The following is a 21975-nucleotide window of genomic DNA, read 5'->3' as shown; positions in this document are numbered from 1 at the left end:
AGCAGAGCGGTGACGTCACCGCTCTGCTTTCCGGCCGCTGTGCTCACACAGACAGTACAGGAGGAGTGCAGAGCACAGCGCTGGAGGACAGACAGCGGTAGGTAAGTATGTACTGTTTGTTTTTTCTACTTTTAGGATGGTAACCAGGGTAAACATCGGGTTACTAAGCACGGCCCTGCGCTTAGTTACCCGATGTTTACCCTGGTTACCGGCATCGTTGGTCGCTGGAGAGCTGTCTGTGTGACAGCTCTCCAGCGACCAAACAGCGACGCTGCAGCGATCCGGATCGTTGTCGGTATCGCTGCAGCGTCGCTTAATGTGAAGGGGCCTTAAGCCTAGAACTAGGTGTCATGACGGCTGCTAACACCAAGTCCTAATCCCAATACCCTGATGCCACTGCATCAGCATGAAAAAGGTGGTGTTAAACCAAGAAATTACATCATAAAACTTTTTTTAAGTATCTTTATTTAGCTGAAAAAAGCATTAATTGCTGTACAAAAATGCATAAAAAACGTGGCAAAAATACACATTTTTTCCCCAGCATTTTTCCTGCCAAGAGATGCAGAAACCTTGCAGAAATTTGTGCAAGCAAACACTCAGTGTGCACACATAGCCTTACTGCCAGGTTTTTCCACTGATTACTGCTAGTTACTAGTGATGAGCGAATGTACTTGGATAAGGTATTATCCGAGCTTGCTAATGTGATAACGAATGTTTTCGGCGTGCTCGAAAAACATATTAAGAGGCCCTGCGGCTGCATGTCTTGTAGTTGACACCTGCAGCACATGCAGGGATTGCTTTACAAATAGGAAATCCCTGCATGTGTTGTGCCTGTCGAACAGCCGCAGGGACTCGGACATGTTTTTCGAGAACACTGAAGACACTCAGCACACCAGCATGCTTGGATAAAACCTTATCCGAGTATGTTCGGTCATCACTAGTAGTTACTAGTCATTACTAGAGTTTCCAAATTCAGCTTGTTTTTGGAGAAACATTGTAAAAAAATTATCTAAGCAGACAATCAATTTAAAGGGTAAACTTCATCTCTCCTGTCTGTTTTAGTAAATTCTTATGTTCCTGTTACATTTCTACATTGACCTGCTCTAGCAACGTCTGCTTCTGTCTTGCTGCTGCCATGCTCACTCTGAAGGGAAAACCCTAGTAATGGAAGAGAAGTCAATGCCAGAAAGAATGGGTGTGTGTGGTGTCCAGCAGCTCAGCAGGTGTCATCAGCTTACTTATGTGGCCAATGAGACAGCGTCACACCATACATAAACTCACAGCATAGTTCTGGACGTTACCAGTTGTTGTGCTTGGTTAACTTTATTATTATTATTATTATTTATTTATATAGCACCATTAATTCCATGGTGCTGTACATGAGAAGGGGTTACATCAAAATACAAATATCACTTACAGTAAACAAAACTAACAATAACAGACTGGTACAGAGGGAAGTAGGCCCTGCCCTTGCGGACTTACATTCTACAGAATTATGGGGAAGGAGACAGTAGGTCGAGGGTTGCAGTAGCTCCAATGGTGTTGAGCTGGCCGTGTGGTCTTTACAGGCTGTAAGCTTCCTTGAAGAGGTGGGTTTTCAGGTTTCTTTTGAAGGATCCAAAAGTAGTGGATAATAGGATGTGTTGGGGCACTGAATTCCAGAGGATGGGTGATATTTGATATATCATATATATATGTGATATATGAGTGTCTGTACTGATACATACTTAGGCAGTTAACTGGTTCATGCAGCTTTACATGAACACCCGAGCCTTACACTATGGCCGGTCCGAATAACTAAAGCATTTGTTACCATCCACCTCTCGTGTCTCCCCTTTTCCTCATAGTTTGTAAGCTTGCGAGCAGGGCCCTCATTCCTCCTGGTATCTGTTTTGAACTGTATTTCTGTTATGCTGTAATGTCTATTGTCTGTACAAGTCCCCTCTATAATTTGTAAAGCGCTGCGGAATATGTTGGCGCTATATAAATAAAAATTATTATTATTATTATTTGGGAGAAGTCTTCGAGGCGATTGAGTGAGGAGCGAATAAGCGTGGAGGAGAGGAGGAGGTCTTGGAAGGACCGGAGATTACGTAAGGGAAGATATTGAGAGATTAGTGTGGAAATATATGGAGGAGAAAAATTATGGATGGCTTCTATTCTTTAGTGTTATTCTCCTGTTGTACTCATCATGTTCTTGTCCCAACTGATAATTCTCACTACGCCTGTCTCAGTGACCCCTCTGATCTAACTTTAGCTTGTCTGAGGTTGATTTTTTACTGACCTCCCTAGATTTGACCCCATCTATTCATCTGACTCTAGAATTATCTTCCTATTCTGTCCCTGATCCCCTCCCTTCTGTAATTGTTCCAGCTGTCCTTGCCTCAGACTTGCTCCTCTGACCAGCAGCTACTTCATGAATGCAACTAAGCAGCTTCTTCTGCTTTTCAGGCTAAGTAACGCCCCAGTTATTTCTTAAAATTTTGTAAAAGACATATACAGAGATATAAGCGGTCAGTAAGTGTTTGTCTATTTAGATGACATCTTGGTTTATTTACGTGATTATGAAGAAAAATTCCTGGGGTTTATCTTGTCTGCCAAAGGTTTCTGAATGGACTCCTCAAATGTTCAAGCTATTAAGGATTCGGTGAAACTCAAATCTCTGAAGGCTTTGCATAGTTTTTTTAGGATTTGCTGACTACTATTGTAAATTTTGTTCCAATATTGCCAAACCATTGACTAATGTGACTAAGAAGGGGACTGAAGTGGTCAGCTGGAAACCAGACAAAGATTGAGCCATCAAGGATTTAAAGCAATCCTTCTCATCTGACAATTTGTTGGTTCATCCTCACTTAGAGCATCCCTTTGTAGTGATGGTAGATACTGATGAGGTTGGAGTTGGAGCACTATTATCACAAGGAACAAGGTCTTTTACTCAGCTCCGACCATTCGCCTACTTTTTAGGAAAAAAATTCTTCCTTCAGACGCTATGATACCGGTGATCATGAATTGTTGGCAATCAAATGGGCCTTTACTGAGAGGTGTCAGTTCCTAGAACATGCTAAAAATAAAAGCACTGTCACCTAACCACAAGAATCTTATTTTTTCAAATCAGCCAGCGGACCACACCCTAAGTAAGCCAGATGGGATTTGTTCTTTTCTAGATTTGATTTTGCATCGAGATTCAAGCTTGGTATTAAAAATGTAAAAACAGACGCTCTTTTCCAATTTTCTGTCCATTTCAAACTCTGGTCTCGGAAAATGTTCCTATTCTTGCTGTGACTAAAGAGATCCTGACAGACTACTCTGACAATGTGTTACTGGACCCACCTCCCTATGGACTTTATTCCTGATCTGTCCTTCTCAGCCCAGGTAGTCCTGGACAGTAAACACTGTCATTTTGTTCCTTTCACCAGATTCACTAATTCCTAAAACCCATGTAAGCTATTCATCAAACATATTATACTTGTGTATGGGGGTGTATGGTATTCCTGAAAACATGGATTCTAATCGAGATGCTCAATTTATTTCACAATTCTGGAAGACATTCCGTAATATGTTCAATATAGAGGGTTTTTTTATACTGCTTACCACCCAAAGACCAGCAATCAAACAGATGTTTGAGCAATATTTTCGTTGTTATGTATCTGGTTATTAATTTGCAATTAAAGGGGTTGTCCACCTTTGGGGAAAATTATATATATATATTTTTTTACATCAATGCATGTATTTGAGGCTAAAAAATAAACTTTGAAATAGGGTTTTATTAAAAATGTTACACTGTTTGGCTTTTACAGGCTTTTTGTGTTGCTGCACATTCAACTTTGATGTGGTCTGTGGCCAAAAATCATATGGAATTAGTTCAGAAAAGACAAATAAAAGAGTTACAAATTCTGCTGTCATTAAATCTGAATGAGCTAACTGATGGAGTCTAAATTTTCTCATTCTGCAGTCATCAATAGGCAGATTCTATAGAAGCTACTAATGGTGCAAAATTTTGAATTAAATCCAGTTGTTAAAATGAGCACTAAGTGCATGCATTTAAGATAAAAAATAAAAAAAAATAGTGGACAACCCTTCTCATACCCGATATAAGGAATCCATCAATAACTTCTCCCTTTTTCTATAATCTCGGGTACTTTCCTCATTTGTGTTCTTTTTCAACCTCTGACTTGGAGACTCCAGAGGTTAATAAATCTATGGATAGGTTAAAGCTCATCTGGTCTGAAGTCAGAAAGAATGTGAAGAAAGTACAGATTAAACTTACCTCACCTGCTAGTAAGAGACATTCTAGTGGTCCACTGAAATCATAAAACTCAAATTTACTTCTGCCAAGTTGGGGCCCAATTTTATGGGTCCACATGAAATAATTGAGGTTGTTAGTTCTGTAGCCTCTCTGTCTGAAGCTACTTACATCCTTTCAGTCTCCCAGTGTATTTAATAAATCTCTCTTCAAAAGTATATCTGCTGCCTGTTCACAGTGTCAGAGATCCTCTTCCTCATGTAAGGCTAGGTTCACATTGCGCTAGGGGAGTCCGTCTAATGGACACGTTTTTAAGTAGTGAAAACGCAATGAAACGGACATTGTAACGCACCCATAGACTTGCATTGTCTGACGCATCGTGACGCATGCCTAAATTGGCATGCGTTTGTCACATTATGTTTTTTTATGACGGACCTTGGAACGCAGCTTGCAGCGTTTTCGGGTCCGGTCAAGCTAACGCAAGACGAACAGAAAGCGTCTATTCTGCCATTGAAGGCTATTGCAAACGCAGCCAGATGCAAATCATGCAAAATTTCCAAATAAAACCATACGTTAGAATTGTGTTAATGAGGGTGGTCCATGTGGTCATGTGACAGGAAATATGATTTCAGCCATTTTTAGGAGGAGGGACACTACAACACATTGTCAACACGCCTGCAGCACAATGTGAGTGTCAAGTGATCAGAGGCAATGTAAGTACAATTCTATGTATTATTATATTATATATCTCTGTATACATCTTGCTAGCAGAAGTTCACTCAGTGCTTTCAAAAAGGTTTTTGTCCACAGGAGAAATCCTGGATTTTTGGCTAGTAATGACAACCTGGTCTGGAAATGTCATTAATACTTTCCTGATAAGTCAGGAAAAAAGAATACAGAGGTCCCTCTTAAAACCGAAGGGGGACGTGGTACTGTTATATTCTTACCTGCATTTGCTTCAGCAACATCTGCTTCTAACAACACGGTCCTTTATTAATCACTCTGCAGGTGGCGCTTGTGATGAAGGAGACATCATTGCAAATATCACTGAATGGTACAGGTTCTGTCCAGCCAGGAATCCTGTTTTGACCCATCTTGTAACTCTGATTATTTCTGTCTCTGTGATCCCTTCTGATTTGACCTTGTCTGACTTTGTGTTCAGTTGGCCTTGTGGTTTTGGACCCTGACTATTCCTCTGACTGCTGTATCGCCTTCTCATTCTGTCCCCGGTTATTCCCCTTCTGTTACTGACCCTGCTAATTTGAATATCCTCAAACTTGCTCCTCCGGCCAGCAGCTACTTCATGGACTCATCTCAGGGGGGCTCTGTTGTAAGTTCAGATCACTGTATAGGGAATAAATGGAGAAGACACTGGTTCCTAAGGGAACTTGTAGACTGAGTGGCTAACTCTAAGTCCGTGTGAGGTAGCATTTTTGAGCTGACGGCCGTTGTCAAATTTTACAATAAAATTCCTATGCTGGAAAACATGTTCATAATTTTGCAACAGTCCGTTGTCACGTTCCTCTGTTATTTCTTTGGAAGACATAAGAATAAATTTAAAAATGTATATTGCTAGGTAAGAGTGAATATTCACACATTGCATTTGTTAAATTTCTTGATATGCTGCTTTTGTTGTCTCTCTTCTAGAGACTCAAAGTTTTGCATATTCTAAGGGTCTAAAATTGGAATCTTTTCTTCTGTTCCAGTCAGGGCTTCCATATTTCCCACTTTCTTTTAGGACACCCCTGCTTTATGCCAACTAAATGTTTATTTTGGATTTATTTCCTAAGCATCCAGACTAGAAGAATTAACGGAGAGTGTAGAAAGGATGTTTGAAAGTGTTTCCTTGTATTTGCAATGGAAAAGACATATTGGAAGCACTTTAAGGACTGAAATAGCAGCCTGTCAGAAGGGATGTCTCAGTTTTAGGATCAATAGAAAGACTTGACATAGTTCTGTCCTTCATATAAAAGTGGCCGGTTTTAAATGTGTTTAGTCAGATCAAGATTTGCATAGTTTTGCTTCATTGACTAACATTAACATGACTTTCTCTCATGCAGGTTAATGAAATTTACCATGATGACTCAATAGGTGCCCATATAAATGTGGTTCTGGTGCGCATGATTATGTTGGGATATGCAAAGGTAAGAATTCTTTATCTAAGAAATCTAAGAAAGGCTCATATTATTAGAAAACATAATACTACTATCAGTATGTTTCATAGAATATATGTTTCACCTTTTTTTGGAGATCTTTGGGCTTTGTGGAGTGTTATGGATCTGTTAGAATATGCCATGCTCATCTAATAATTGGGAGCCTCGCCTCCAGTGGCCAACAAGCAGCAATCAGCTCTTCCCATCATTCCTACAAACTTCAAGGAGAAAGCCTCATAAAAAAATGCCCAATTCTCCATTATTCCCCATACAACTATCCTATAGATATGTCACGTATGCCTGAGATGGGAATAAACCTCTTTTTCCTTGGAAATGCTCTTCAGTCTACGAGCAGCAGACTAAGGAGGACGAGAAACTGAATAGATTTATATATAGGGTTGTGGAGAAAAATTAAGCATAACTTGTATTTAATTAATTAAAATCCCTGCACATTCTTGGCTTTGGAGTCAAGTGGGTGATCCTAATCAGTTATTGCCAGAAATCTCTAAAAAAAAACTTGGCTGCAAGGATGGCTACCAAGCGCTAATTAGGACCACCTTCTGAACTTCTAAGCCCAGAATTACCAGAGATTTACATGAATGAATTACGAGTTATAATGAATCTTTTCCCATAATACTATGTAACAGACTGCTCAGCTATTCTGCTCCATAACAATCTGCTGTAAGCTCAGATGGCATGTTTAATGTGACGTGTTACTTTTCAGTTTAATATTACGGCTGAATAACACATTTTCTTTGGCATACTGGCATTTTTTTCCTGAAAAATAACACCAAAAACAAAAATTTACAGTACATTTGAGATCAATTAATCTTTAAGCCTCATTAATATTAATAAAAACCTTACAAAACTCCAGTAGTTACAGTTCATAATAAACATAAGTGGTGCCAAAGATCATTCATTTCAGAGAAATTGTAGGTTAAGTAATGTGACACCTAAGTGACCAATTTCAGTAGATTATCAATAAGACGGAGCAGAGGACCACATGGCTACGGGGTAAGACACTTTGTACATAGTATAAAACCATGGCGACACATAGTCTGCAGAGGAGCTGTAAACACTGTATATTAGAATATATAGTTTTTTTTTAAACTTTACTTGTATTAAAGAAATTGGTGGCAAAAGTTTACATGCCCTATTTAATGTGTTTTATTGAGTATTTATGCTACTACAGACACTTAATACCAATCTTTTGTATGATACTACTGTACAGACTTTTCATACCTGACTGGAGATGAGATTTTAAAGCCATACATTAAAATAGCAGCAATTATTCTTACAGTTATTTTTTTAAATTTTTTAATGAATTGGGATACTATAATATAGTTTATCATATAAGATAACTGTAGAAAAAAAGACTTCCGCGTATCCAAAAATCATATGTTGATCTAATGCCACCAGGCAAAATTCTTATCAGACTGTATGAAGCCCACTGCCACTTCACGGCGAACATCTCAGAGGACATCTAGCCTGAAAGGTGTGGCGTTGTGCGCTGGCCACTTCCAAACTTCTGCAAGACCAAGCCCCCATGGCTGTTGGCCACACCACTCACAGGCACAGAACCACATAATTAATGGCTGCCATACAGCACCAACATTAAGTATTTCTGCAGCTATGGTATACTTTATTGTAGTGCTAACATGCTTTGAATCAAAACTAAAAAGAAATCGCATGATCTTTCATGTTTTTTTCACAGTCCATCAGTTTGATTGAAAGAGGTAATCCATCTAGAAGCCTTGACAATGTGTGTCGCTGGGCATTCCAGCAACAGAAGTCTGACCCCAACCACTCTGAACATCATGATCATGCTATTTTTCTCACTAGACAAGATTTTGGCCCTGCTGGAATGCAAGGTAAAAAAAAAAAAATAAACTTGTTATTTAAAAAAATACCGTATTTTTCAGACTATAAGATGCACTGGACCATAAGACGCAGCTTGGTATTAGAGGAAAAAATTAGGAGAAAAAAAATTGAAGCAAAAAAATGGTCAATTCTGTACTGTAATATCCACTATCCTGGTATGCATGACTCTCTCATCCCTATCCTGGTGTGCATGGCCCCATCCTTATCCTGGTATGATTGGTCCCATCCTTATCCTGGTATGATTGGCACCATCTTCGTCCTGATATGAATGACCCCATCCCAGTCCTGGTATAATTGGCCCCATCTCGGTCCTGGCTTGATTGGTCCCATCCCTATTCTGGTATAATTGTCCCCATCCTGATCCTGGTATGATTGGCCCCATCCTTTTTCTTTTATAATTGGCCCCATCCCGGTCCTGATATGATTGTCCCCGTCCGTTTTCTTTTATAATTGGCCCCATCCACTTTCTTTTACAATTGGCGCTATCCCACTCCTGGTATGTATGCATGGCCCCATCAGGAAAGATATAAAAACACAAAATATTACACTCATATACACGGCGCTCCCTCGCAGTGCCCTGCTCCGATGCCAGCAGCTGCTTAATGCTTGTAAGCAGCACATGGCAGGGATGTCATGCACTGCTCACAAGCAGATCGAGCACAGCTGCCAGAATACTCACCGGGACCGTTCATCAGAGATCGCGGTGAGTATCCATTCCTCTTCAGTAGCGACAGTCTGCCGATACTTAAGAGAAATGAATATTCTGAATATTCATTTCTCTTAAGTATCAGCACATGTGACCGCTGGCAGCAGCAGGAAGGCTCCAGCTGACGCTGCGCGCTACTGAAGAGGAATGGATACTCACCGCTCTCTGCGATGAACGGTCCCAGTGAGTATTCTGGCAGCTGAGCTCTGCTTGTGAGCAGCTCATGACTTCCAGGCCATGCGCTGCTTACAAGCATTAAGCAGCTGCCGGCACCGTAGCAGGACGCTGCGAGGGAGCGCCGTGTAGATGAGTGTAATGTTTGTTTTTTTTAAATCTTTCCTCATGGATACCAGGAACAGGATGGGGCCAATTATAAAAGAAAAAGGATGGAACCAACATTCCAGGAACAGGATGGCGTCATTTATACCAGTGATGCCAGAAAAATGAACATGCATTGCCCTCCACGCCCATGGGCATGGAATGCAATACAAATTCATTTCTCTTTAGCAGTGGACACAGGAGGTAGCCGGAGCTGCCGGCTCCAGCCTCCTGTGACACGATGCTCCATCAAAACTGCTATCCTACCATAGCCAGAGCCCATACATCCGGACAATAAGACGCATCCCCCATTTAACTCCACATTTTGGGAGGAAAAATACGGTAAATAAAATTTGCAAAAATTATCCACTGAATGAAATCCTTTGAGTGTATATTAGTATGATTAAAAAACATAACTTTGGTTCCTCTACAATAATTTGAGTAAAAGATATGTATATTTAAGTTGAGCTGTTTAGCAAGGAGTTTGGCTAGAAGGACTTGCGATGATCAGCTGAGAAGGTACAGCCAGCCATATTGTAAGCTTACAGTTGAAATGTAGTGTTCTTACTAACCATTTATCTATCTGGCCAACGATCTAATGCATAGACTGGCGGGAATCACAAGGAAGCCAGCAGGAAACATCACTTTAACTCCTCAAAATCCTACAGTGTTGCATTATTTTTGAGGATTCGATCCAGTGACCTGTTGCTTTGTGGTCGGTTCTTCTTCCTGTTGAGCTATTGCCCTTTTACATGTACACATTCTGATTCTTCCTTTGTCCTTATTCTCCCTTCGTGGTTTGCTCCTTTCGAGATGTTTTCCATTTTCCCATTTTTTTTTTTGCCCTATCACGATATCGGTGGGATTTTATCTAGTATCACTTCTCTGCACTTCCTTGCTGGCTATATTTCCTGGTGGATATATATTTAGCAGTTACATCTATTTAAATTGGAGGTTTACCTTGATGGGTAAACTCCAGTAAGTTAATTTGCTTTCCCTCCCAGCACCTTTTCCTTTTACACTGCTAGGTTCTTGAGAGGTCTTACTTGTTCCTATTATTTTTGATACTCCTTAACCTTCACTCCTCCACCTTATTTGAATGTGTCTTAATTTCTTTGGTTTTATCTCTCCTCACACTTTACTTTTCCCTTGTTGGTAGTGTGTTCCGACCTCTCCTCTGGTTCCTCAGGCGGTACAATAAACTCATCGACGGACTTTTAGAGAGCCAGGTTCGAGGTGGTGTTTTTTAGTGTGGCTAGGGCCTTTTTAACCTATACAGGGACCAGTTGGGTGTAAGAGCGACTTTTCCTAGTGTGAGTGTGAACACGTTCATAACACCAGTTTAATTTAAAAATGAGAAGACAACCCCTTTAGCTATTTAATGTTTGAGAAAAAAAACCACCCTAATACAAAGTGTTTTTGTCAAAACCAAAATTACCAAAGCAAAAAATCACTTGTGATTGAAGTTGTTTGAGTTTAATATAAACGCCTCTTTAACATTGTACTCAAGTAGGTTTCTTGCCAAGGGCCAGCTGAGAAACAAAGAAAAATTATTGGCAAATTTAACATTTGAAATTTAGGTTGAACACTAACCACACAAAACGTAACTTACTGCCTTCCCTCTAAACATGACACATAGGTGTTTGTACAGGGTTGTATCATGCTATCAAGACATTGACATATAGCTTCTTCTCCAGTTTATCAGTCTAGAAAGATCCTAAGCAGTAAGTGCAAGTGCTTGTTTCATGATTAGGAAATTGATAGCCATTAGAACCATCATGATCTTTAGTTAGCATTGTGAAAAGTTATATTTATGGGGTTTATCAATATCCCGAGATCATGAGAATCATAAATGATGCGGCTACCAATGGGTCACTACCCAAATTGTGTATACATTTTACCGATTTTCATGTACGTAAGGAAGTAGTTGCCCTGGTTTGTCACATTTATTATTTTACTATATTGGAATCTATAACGAGTTTGCTTCTGAACACAGGATATGCTCCAGTCACCGGTATGTGTCATCCCGTAAGAAGCTGCACACTGAACCATGAGGATGGATTTTCATCAGCATTTGTAGTTGCTCATGAAACTGGACATGTGTAAGTTTAAATGCACTGTACATGGTAATCAATAATGACTACACTATACTATGTATTACATTCTTTATGTGATATATGAGATTATATGAATAAAAAGGCAACATGACACAAAATCTCATTTTTATGTATAAATACATGTTTGGTCAATACATAGGACTGGCACGCACGTTTTTCCTTCTAAAGACCTTAGAAAGGACCAAGGGACTTTCATTACATGTGGAGGAAAGGCGATTCCAGCATCTAAGTAGGAAAGGGTTCTTTACAGTTAGAGCAGTGAGACTGTGGAATGCCGACCACAAGAGCAAGTAATGGCAGTTACTATAACAACATTAAAAAAAGGCTGGATGCTTTTCTCACAATAAATTGCAGAGAATGAATAACTGGTCGAGAAAGGTTAAACTTGATGGACCTGTGTCTTTTTTCTATCTACATAAATGTGTAACATCAATCATACAATATACATTCATACATAGTGTAGAATCGTCCAACATGTAGCAAACATAATTCTCAAATATTCACTTCCAGTTCAACATTTTATGCGAAATATGTGTGACAGTTCCGTGTCTTATGTAAATGTGGCTTACTCAAGGTAGTTCACAAGGATGTTAATTGTGTACATATGCTGTGTACATATATTACACATAAATCGTGATCATGTAATGAGTTCATGGCTTATCTGTTCATTTTCTGTACCATTTATTTATTAATGTAGACTAGGAATGGAACATGATGGCCAAGGAAATAGGTGTGGAGATGAAACAAGCATGGGCAGTGTCATGGCCCCCTTGGTGCAAGCAGCATTCCACCGTTACCATTGGTCTCGGTGCAGCGGTCAAGAGCTAAAGAGGCACATACAGTAAGAACTTGTATTACCTATCTTATTCCAAAAAGACTTTCACTGATGTGAAATAAAAGACTTTAACAGTATTCAAATGTTATTTTTTTTTTACCTACCCATGATCAGTTGCTACAGTGTCTCCTTAACTACTAACATGAAGCCGCCGATTGCACCGAGGTCAGCTGATCGATAGGGATGTGGAATTAATAAGCATTTTGTGTATTTTTTGTGTCAGTTCTTTACAAATAAGTATGATACAGCCATATGTTAATATAAAGGGTTGACTAATACTAGTTTAAGCTAATGTAAAAGTTATATAGTTAAAGAATAACTGCACTTTCAAAAACTTGACACTTGATAGTGACATATCCAAAGTTTTGATCAATGAGGGTCCGAGGGCTGAGTCACTCATTGCAACAAAGGAACAGAAGAGCTCAGCTAAATGCTGTCATCCTCTGATAGACAAGGAAAGGCTCATAAAAAATTTTTTTGTAGAGCCTGTCTTCAGTTTATCGCGCCTTTCTAAGGTAACGTTCACATTTGCGTTGTTGGGCGCAGCGTCGTCGACGCAACCAATAACGCAAAACACAACGCTGCGTTTTTTGACGCATGCGTTGCCATAAACTAGTAATGTTCTTGAATTTTGGCGCAGGGAAAACGCTACAAATAGCGTCTTCCGCGCCCTGTCTAGTGCATCAAACGCATGCATCGTAAAACGCAATACAACGCATACCGGCGCATGTCCATGCGCCCCCCATGTTAAAGATAGGGGCGCATGACACATGCGTCGGTATGCGTCGACGACGCTGCGCCCAACAATGCAAATGTGAACGTAGCCTAAGGAGGCTAGAGCTCAGCTAAACATTTCTGTCCCTTGTTTTTATGCCAGATATCAAAACTTCTTTACTGAAAACAGATGAAAACTAACATGTCACTGAGATATCAAACACTTTTTGAAAATGCGCTTGGTTTCAATAGTTGTTTCACTGATTTTATATTGATCTTTACAAAGGTCATCAATATCAGGTTGATGGGAGCACGAGATGCGGTACCCCCACCAATCATTTCTTTCCAGCAGATCTGCCCTTGTTTGCATGTATATGAATCTTAACTTCTACACTACACAGTTGGAAGCAGCTGTGCTGTTCTGTTCCGTTACTGCGAACATTGTCGGCATTGAATGCAGCTTATCGAATGAGAGGTGTCGAGCGTCGAACCACTACCTATCTAATATTGATGATCTACCCTAAGGATAGGTTATGGATATAAAAGTAGTGGAAAATCTCTTTAAGACCTCATACTACATACTTTAAAAAGAGAGTCATACTCAGTCTTACACTTTTTTCATTATCTTTATTGTATTTTACAGTTTATATGATTGTCTTCTGGATGACCCCTTTGAACATGATTGGCCTAAACTTCCAGACCTTCCAGGAATTAACTATTCAATGGATGAACAGTGTCGGTTTGATTTTGGTGTGGGCTACAAAATGTGCACAGCTGTACGTTGTCTCTCACATTTCCTGTTCAGAAGTTTAAATGACTGCGCTTAGTAAGATATAATTATATGTGATATCTTTACTATGAAATAATTTGCATTGTTTTTTTCAGTTTCGGACTTTTGACCCTTGCAAACAATTATGGTGCAGCCATCCTGATAACCCTTACTTTTGCAAAACCAAGAAAGGTCCTCCTCTTGATGGCACAGAATGTGCGCCTGGAAAAGTAAGTTATTTGGCTGTGTACATTCATTTAATGAATGATAGATTTATCTAATAAATAATTTGCTTTAGTTGCCGTTTACAATGTATTGAAAGCTTTTTAAGAAAAAAATTGTCATAAGATCCATTGGTGCAATTATCAATGTAGATCAAGCCACCTGATTTCACAATACAAACTACATACATAACTAAATCGATTGGACATGATGAGGCTGGTGTGCTTAGCTGGTAATTCCAGAATCTTTTTTAAAGTTTTTTTTCCAGCTGATTTTAAAATAAGCATTTTTGAGTCCAGATAAGGCTAAAGTAGGACTAATAAAATGCTAATTTAACCCCTTTCTGCCATTGGATGTACTATCCCGTCCATGTGACCGGGGACTTAATTCCCATGGATGGGATAGTACGTCACAGGCGATCAGCCGCCTCCTCACGGGGGGAGCGCGGCCGGGTGTCAGCTGATTATCACAGCTAACATCCAGCACTATCACGGACCGCTCCTGGCACATTAGCCCCCGGAACTCTGTGATCAAACATGATCGCAGCGTTCCGGTGGTATAAGGAAGCATCGCGCAGGGAGGGGGCTCCCTGCGTGCTTCCCTGAGACCCTCAGAACAACGCGATGTGATCGCGTTGTTCCGAATGTCTCCTCCCTGCAGGCCCCGGATCCAAGATGGCCACGGGGGTCCTTCCGGGTCCTGCAGGGAGGTGGCTTGCGAGCGCCTGCTGAGAGCAGGCGCCGGCAAGCCTTCAGCATTGCATGTTATATCGCTGATCTGACACAGTGCTGTGCAAAGTGTCAGATCAGTGATCTGACACTACATAGTGATGTCGCACTCTGGGACAAAGTAACAAAGTAAAAAAAAATTACACTGTGTAAAAATATTTTTTTTAAATTCCTAAATAAAGCAAAAAGAAAAAAAAATATTGTTCCAATAAATACATTTCTTTATGAAAATAAAAAAACAATAAAAGTGCACATATTTAGATTGCCTTGTGCAGGCATGTACTACGGAGGACAGAGAATGAACTTCAATCCAATATTGCAGCCAGCATGCAGCCGGCGGGTAAGGAAAGGGTGAATCAAACACCCGAAATCCCCGCACCTATGGCTGAAGATTGTTCCCTCCAAATTCAGGTGACAGAGTGGTTTTTAACACCTTGAGGGGTGTAGTTTTTAGAATGGTGTCACTTTTTGGTATTTTCTATCATATAGACCCCTCAAAGTGACTTCAAATGTGATGTGATTCCAAAAATGAGAAATCGCTGGTCAACTTTTAACCCTTATAACTCCCTAACAAAAAAAAAATTTGGTTCCAAAATTGTGCTGATGTAAAGTAGACATGTGGGAAATGTTACTTATTAAGTATTTTGTGTAACATATCTCTGTGATTTAAGGGCATGAAAATTCAAAGTTGGAAAATTGCAAAATTTTCGCCAAATTTCTGTTTTTTTTTCACAAATAAATGCAAGTAATATCAAAGAAATGTTACCACTATCATGAAGTACAATATGTCACGAGAAAACAGTGTCAGAATCACCGGGATCCGTTGAAATGTTCCCGTTCCAGAGTTATAACCTCGTAAAGGGACAGTGGCCAGAATTGTAAAAATTGGACCGGTCATTAACATGCAAACCACCCTTGGGGGTTAAGGGGTTAAATATATGGCATGATAACTTTTCAACATTGATCATACAGCCATTCTGACATGGATTTACAAAGAATATCATCAGGTCTAAAGTATCAGTTAAACAATGTATTTTCCGTAATTTGCATAGTGAAATATTTCATAAATAATATTAAAATGTATACAGTATATTTAAATTATACATTAAGTAAGGTTGGAATGTCATATTGTGGATGTCTCATGTGTTCTCAACAACCAGTAGCTCTCATGGATTTTTTTGAATATCATTCTTCATATGGTTCAATAGTTTGCAATAATGACTTAGCAACGTATTGCCTTGTATATTCTACTTTTAGCAATATATTACAGTACGTAAAGTAAATCTTGCTTCTTTAATTCTTTAAATAAATGATAAACTTTCCAGATGTCTTATACACCTGATAATACATTTGATAGATTTTCTCCAAGTCACTAAATCGTAAATGCAACCATCTCGCCTAAACCCCAAATGATCTTACTTTTATTATAGCTTCCCTTTTTTACCATGGTGCTTTTACACTCCAATAAGAATCTCTAAATGTATTAATATTTGGCTGAGCTATTGGCAGTGTCATTCACTTAAGCAATCACTTTGCGGACCTCATCCTAAAATAACAAACCTTCAACAGATGACATAATGCTAGTGGCATCGGTAGCACATCTAACCTGCCAAATGTAGCCTCCTGTTGCTTTATTTGGGCTTTTGCCTGCCAATATAGGATGGTATTTTTATTGGTATTAATTATATGGGTATTCATATTTTTACAAGGATTAATTATATGACATCTTACATTTTTAGTACTTTTTTACATGGATTCCCGTATTGGCTCGCAGGAAGCTGGGAACTGTTTGGATTATTATTTTTGCAGATTTTTCAGTTTTTGCAATTCATATTTGCATTGTACAGTAGATCCATGCCTCATAATAATTCTATGCACCTAGTGATATACTTAGTGCTACAGTATGATTCCTGGCATTGTAAATGACTCTCAGTGGTATACTACAACCTAGTAAAAAAGTGGGAGCCTGACCAGTAGACCACACGTATTAGTACAGAAATACGTTATTATTTTAATTTTTTATTAGATTGTTGTATGATCTATAATTTCTTAAAACATATAAATGTCTTGCATTTGTTTTAATGATACAAAGTATGTACAGAGTCAGCCAAATCCTAATCCCTTCAGCCATTTTCCATGACAGAGACAGCCACACTGTTCCCCTTTTTCTACATGTAGATACCAAACATTTGTGTTTCCCAAGTACAGGTTTTAGTCACATTATTCCCCTGTGCAGGTGCTGGCCACAGTTTTCCCCTAGACAGGTGCTAGCAGTTCTGTTTCTGTGATATTATTCTCATCCTCATTATTTCACTGTGTAAATGCTGACCATAGTGATCCCCAGTAGAGTTTATCTCAATAATCTCCTGTGCAGTTGCTGGCTGCAGTGTTACGCTAGTGTCAGAGTCAGCCACAATATACCCATGTGCAGATGCTGACCACAGTGTTCCTCCAGTATCAGTGTCAGCCACTCTATACGCATGTGCAGGTGCTGGTCACAGTGTTCCTTCAGTATAAGAGTCAGTCACAATATACCCATGTGCAGATGCTGGCCACAGTGTTCCTCCAGTATCAGTGTCAGCCACTCTATACCCATGTGCAGGTGCTGGTCACAGTGTTCGTCCAGTGTTAGAGTCATCCATAATATACCCATGTGCAGGTGCTTGCCACAGTGTTCCTCCAGTATCAGTGTCAGCCACTCTATACGCATGTGCAGGTGCTGGTCATAGTGTTCCTCTAATATAAGAGTCAACCACAATATACCTATGTGCAGGTGCTGGCCACAGTGTTCCTCCAGCATCAGAGTCAGCCACAATATACCCATGTGCAGGTGCTGGCCACAGTGTTCCTCTAGTATAAGAGTCAGCCACAATATACCCATGTGCAGGTGCTGGTCACAGTGTTCCTCCAGTATCAGAGTCAGCCACAATATACCCATGTGCAGATGCTGACCGCAGTATTCCTCCGGTATCAGAGTCAGCCACAATATACCCATGTGCAGGTGCTGGCCACAGTGTTCCTCCAGTATCAGTCAGCCACAATATACTCATGTATATCTCGTGGTATATCTCGATTTTTCCAAAGCGTTTGATACCGTGCCGCACAAGAGGTTGGTACACAAAATGAGAATGCTTGGTCTGGGGGAAAATGTGTGTAAATGGGTTAGTAACTGGCTTAGTGATAGAAAGCAGAGGGTGGTTATAAATGGTATAGTCTCTAACTGGGTCGCTGTGACCAGTGGGGTACCGCAGGGGTCGGTATTGGGACCTGTTCTCTTCAACATATTCATTAATGATCTGGTAGAAGGTTTACACAGTAAAATATCGATATTTGCAGATGATACAAAACTATATAAAGCAGTTAATACAAGAGAAGATAGTATTCTGCTACAGATGGATCTGGATAAGTTGGAAACTTGGGCTGAAAGGTGGCAGATGAGGTTTAACAATGATAAATGTAAGGTTATACACATGGGAAGAAGGAATCAATATCACCATTACACACTGAACGGGAAACCACTGGGTAAATCTGACAGGGAGAAGGACTTGGGGATCCTAGTTAATGATAAACTTACCTGGAGCAGCCAGTGCCAGGCAGCAGCTGCCAAGGCAAACAGGATCATGGGGTGCATTAAAAGAGGTCTGGATACACATGATGAGAGCATTATACTGCCTCTGTACAAATCCCTAGTTAGACCGCACATGGAGTACTGTGTCCAGTTTTGGGCACCGGTGCTCAGGAAGTATATAATGGAACTAGAGAGAGTACAAAGGAGAGCAACAAAATTAATAAAGTGGATGGGAGAACTACAATACCCAGATAGATTAGCAAAATTAGGATTATTTAGTCTAGAAAAAAGACGACTGAGGGGCGATCTAATAACCATGTATAAGTATATAAGGGGACAATACAAATATCTCGCTGAGGATCTGTTTATACCAAGGAAGGTGACGGGCACAAGGGGGCATTCTTTGCGTCTGGAGGAGAGAAGGTTCTTCCACCAACATAGAAGAGGATTCTTTACTGTTAGGGCAGTGAGAATCTGAAATTGCTTGCCTGAGGAGGTGGTGATGGCGAACTCAGTCGAGGGGTTCAAGAGAGGCCTGGATGTCTTCCTGGAGCAGAACAATATTGTATCATACAATTATTAGGTTTTGTAGAAGGACGTAGATCTGGGGATTTATTATGATGGAATATAGGCTGAACTGGATGGACAAATGTCTTTTTTCGGCCTTACTAACTATGTTACTATGTTACTATGTGCAGGTGCTGGCCACAGTGTTCCTCCAGTATGAGAGTCAGCCACAATATACCCAAATGCAGGTGCTGGCCACAGTGTTCCTCCGGTATCAGAGTCAGCCACAATATCTGCATGTGCAGGTGTTGGTCACAGTGTTCCTCCAGTATCAGTGTCAGCCACTCCATACGCATGTGCAGGTGCTGGCCACAGTGTTGCTCTAGTATAAGAGTCAGCCACAATATACCCATGTGCAGGTGCTGGTCACAGTGTTCCTCCAGTATCAGTCAGCAACAATATACTCATGTGCAGGTGCTGGCCACAGTGTTCCTCCAGTATGAGAGTCAGCCACAATATACCCAAATGCAGGTGCTGGCCACAGTGTTCCTCCGGTATCAGAGTCAGCCACAATATATGCATGTGCAGGTGCTGGCCACAGTGTTGCTCTAGTATAAGAGTCAGCCACAATATACCCATATGCAGGTGCTGGCCACAGTGTTCCTCTAGTATAAGAGTCAGCCACAATATACCCATGTGCAGGTGCTGGTCACAGTGTTCCTCCAGTATCAGTCAGCCACAATATACTCATGTGCAGGTGCTGGCCACAGTGTTCCTCCAGTATGAGAGTCAGCCACAATATACCCAAATGCAGGTGCTGGCCAGAGTGTTCCTCCGGTATCAGAGTCAGCCACAATATATGCATGTGCAGCTGCTGGTCACAGTGTTCCTCCAGTATCAGAGTCAGCCACAATATACCCATGTGCAGATGCTGACCGCAGTATTCCTCCGGTATCAGAGTCAGCCACAATATACCCATGTGCAGGTGCTGGCCACAGTGTTCCTCCAGTATCAGTCAGCCACAATATACCCATGTGCAGGTGCTGGTCACAGTGTTCCTCCAGTATCAGACTCAGCCACAAAATACCCATGTGCAGATGCTGACCACAGTGTTCCTCCAGTATCAGTGTCCGCCACTCTATACGCATGTGCAGGTGCTGACCACAGTGTCCCTCCAGTATTAGTGTCAGCCACAATATACCCATGGGCAGGTGCTGGTCACAGTGTTCCTAAAGTATCAGACTCAGCCACAATATACCCATGTGCAGGTGCTGGCCACAGTGTTCCTCCAGTATCAGACTCTGCCACAATATATACGCATGTGCAGGTGCTGGTCACAGTGTTCCTCTAGTATCAGACTCAGCCACAATATACCCATGTGCAGGTGCTGGCCGCAGTGTTCCTCCGGTATCAGAGTCAGCCACAATATACTCATGTGCAGGTGCTGGCCACAGTGTTCCTCCAGTATCAGAGTCAGCCACAATATACCCATGTGCAGATGCTGACTGCAGTGTTTCTCCGGTTTCAGAGTCAGCCACAATATACCCATGTGCAGATGCTGACCGCAGTGTTCTTCCGGTATCAGAGTCAGCCACAATATACTCATGTGCAGGTGCTGGCCACAGTGTTCCTCCAGTATCAGAGTCAGCCACAATATACCCATGTGCAGATGCTGACTGCAGTGTTCCTCCGGTTTCAGAGTCAGCCACAATATACCCATGTGCAGGTGCTGGCCGCAGTGTTCCTCCGGTATCAGAGTCAGCCACAATATACTCATGTGCAGGTGCTGGCCACAGTGTTCCTCCAGTATCAGAGTCAGCCACAATATACCCATGTGCAGATGCTGACTGCAGTGTTTCTCCGGTTTCAGAGTCAGCCACAATATACCCATGTGCAGGTGCTGACCGCAGTGTTCTTCCGGTATCAGAGTCAGCCACAATATACTCATGTGCAGGTGCTGGCCACAGTGTTCCTCCAGTATCAGAGTCAGCCACAATATACCCATGTGCAGATGCTGACTGCAGTGTTCCTCCGGTTTCAGAGTCAGCCACAATATACCCATGTGCAGGTGCTGGCCACAGTGTTCCTCCGGTTTCAGAGTCAGCCACAATATACCCATGTGCAGATGCTGACCGCAGTGTTCTTCCGGTATCAGTGTCAGCCACAATATACCCATGTGCAGGTGCTGGCCACAGTGTTCCTCCAGTATCAGAGTCAGCCACAATATACCCAAATGCAGGTGCTGGCCAGTGTTCCTCCAGTATGAGAGTCAGCCACAATATACCCAAATGCAGGTGCTGGCCACAGTGTTCCTCCAGTATCAGAGTCAGCCACAATATATGCATGTGCAGGTGCTGGCCACAGTATTCCTCCAGTATCAGAGTCAGCCACAATATACCCATGTGCAGGTGTTGGTCACAGTGTTCCTCCAGTATCAGTCAGCCACAATATACCCATGTGCAGGTGCTGGCCACAGTGTTCCTCTAGTATAAGAGTCAGCCACAATATACCCATGTGCAGGTGCTGGCCACGGTGTTCCTCCAGTATCAGACTCAGCCACATTATACCCATGTGCAGGTGCTGGCCACAGTATTCCTCCAGCATCAGAGTCAGCCACGATATACCCATGTGCAGGTGCTGGGCACAGTTTTCCTCCAGCATGAGAGTCAGCCACAATATACCCATGTGCAGGTGCTGGCCACAGTTTTCCTCCATTATCAGAGTCAGCCACAATATACCCATGTGCAGGTGCTGGCCACAGTGTTCCTCCAGTATCAGAGTCAGCCATAATATACCCATATGTAGGTGCTGGCAGAGAAGCTTCCATTTTGACCACCACCTCTTATCATACAGTCCTCCTTTTCATTCATGTTGTACATATTTGTATATAGGATTATATTTAGTAATTTTATTTTGTTCCCTTCCCCATTCCCACCCTACCTTCTTCTCCCTGTTTTCTTATTTCTGTACAATAAGTATTCATTTTGTTTCATATATGTATGAATATATGTATATATTATAACAGATTCCTTAAAAAAAATTGGGGGGGGGGGGGGGGGTTTAAACGTTGGAATATTTTATGTTTGTTCACCACCAAACTATTAAAGACTAACAGACATTTTCATTTTTATTCAATAACTCAATAGTACACGTTAAGACATATTACAAAATTGCCTATTTTATGAGAGAAATCTGCTTTTCTCTTTGCCAGAAT

At 41.1% G+C, this 21975-nt stretch overlaps 1 protein-coding gene across 1 annotated transcript in view; it reads left to right on the top strand.

Annotated features, from left to right (window-relative positions):
- ADAMTS3 (ADAM metallopeptidase with thrombospondin type 1 motif 3) overlaps positions 1–21975 on the top strand; it is a 377062-nt gene that overhangs the window by 214208 nt on the left and 140879 nt on the right. Inside the window, exons 6-11 of the mRNA XM_069743515.1 lie at positions 6304–6387; positions 8111–8267; positions 11298–11403; positions 12116–12259; positions 13611–13743; positions 13853–13966. Coding sequence (XP_069599616.1) covers positions 6304–6387; positions 8111–8267; positions 11298–11403; positions 12116–12259; positions 13611–13743; positions 13853–13966 — 738 coding nt within the window. The remainder of the gene's footprint in view (positions 1–6303; positions 6388–8110; positions 8268–11297; positions 11404–12115; positions 12260–13610; positions 13744–13852; positions 13967–21975) is intronic.

Source organism: Ranitomeya imitator, chromosome 1 (genome assembly GCF_032444005.1).
Source record: "Ranitomeya imitator isolate aRanImi1 chromosome 1, aRanImi1.pri, whole genome shotgun sequence".
NCBI classification, from domain to species: Eukaryota; Metazoa; Chordata; class Amphibia; order Anura; family Dendrobatidae; genus Ranitomeya; species Ranitomeya imitator.
This window is presented reverse-complemented; position numbering and strand designations above follow the sequence as displayed.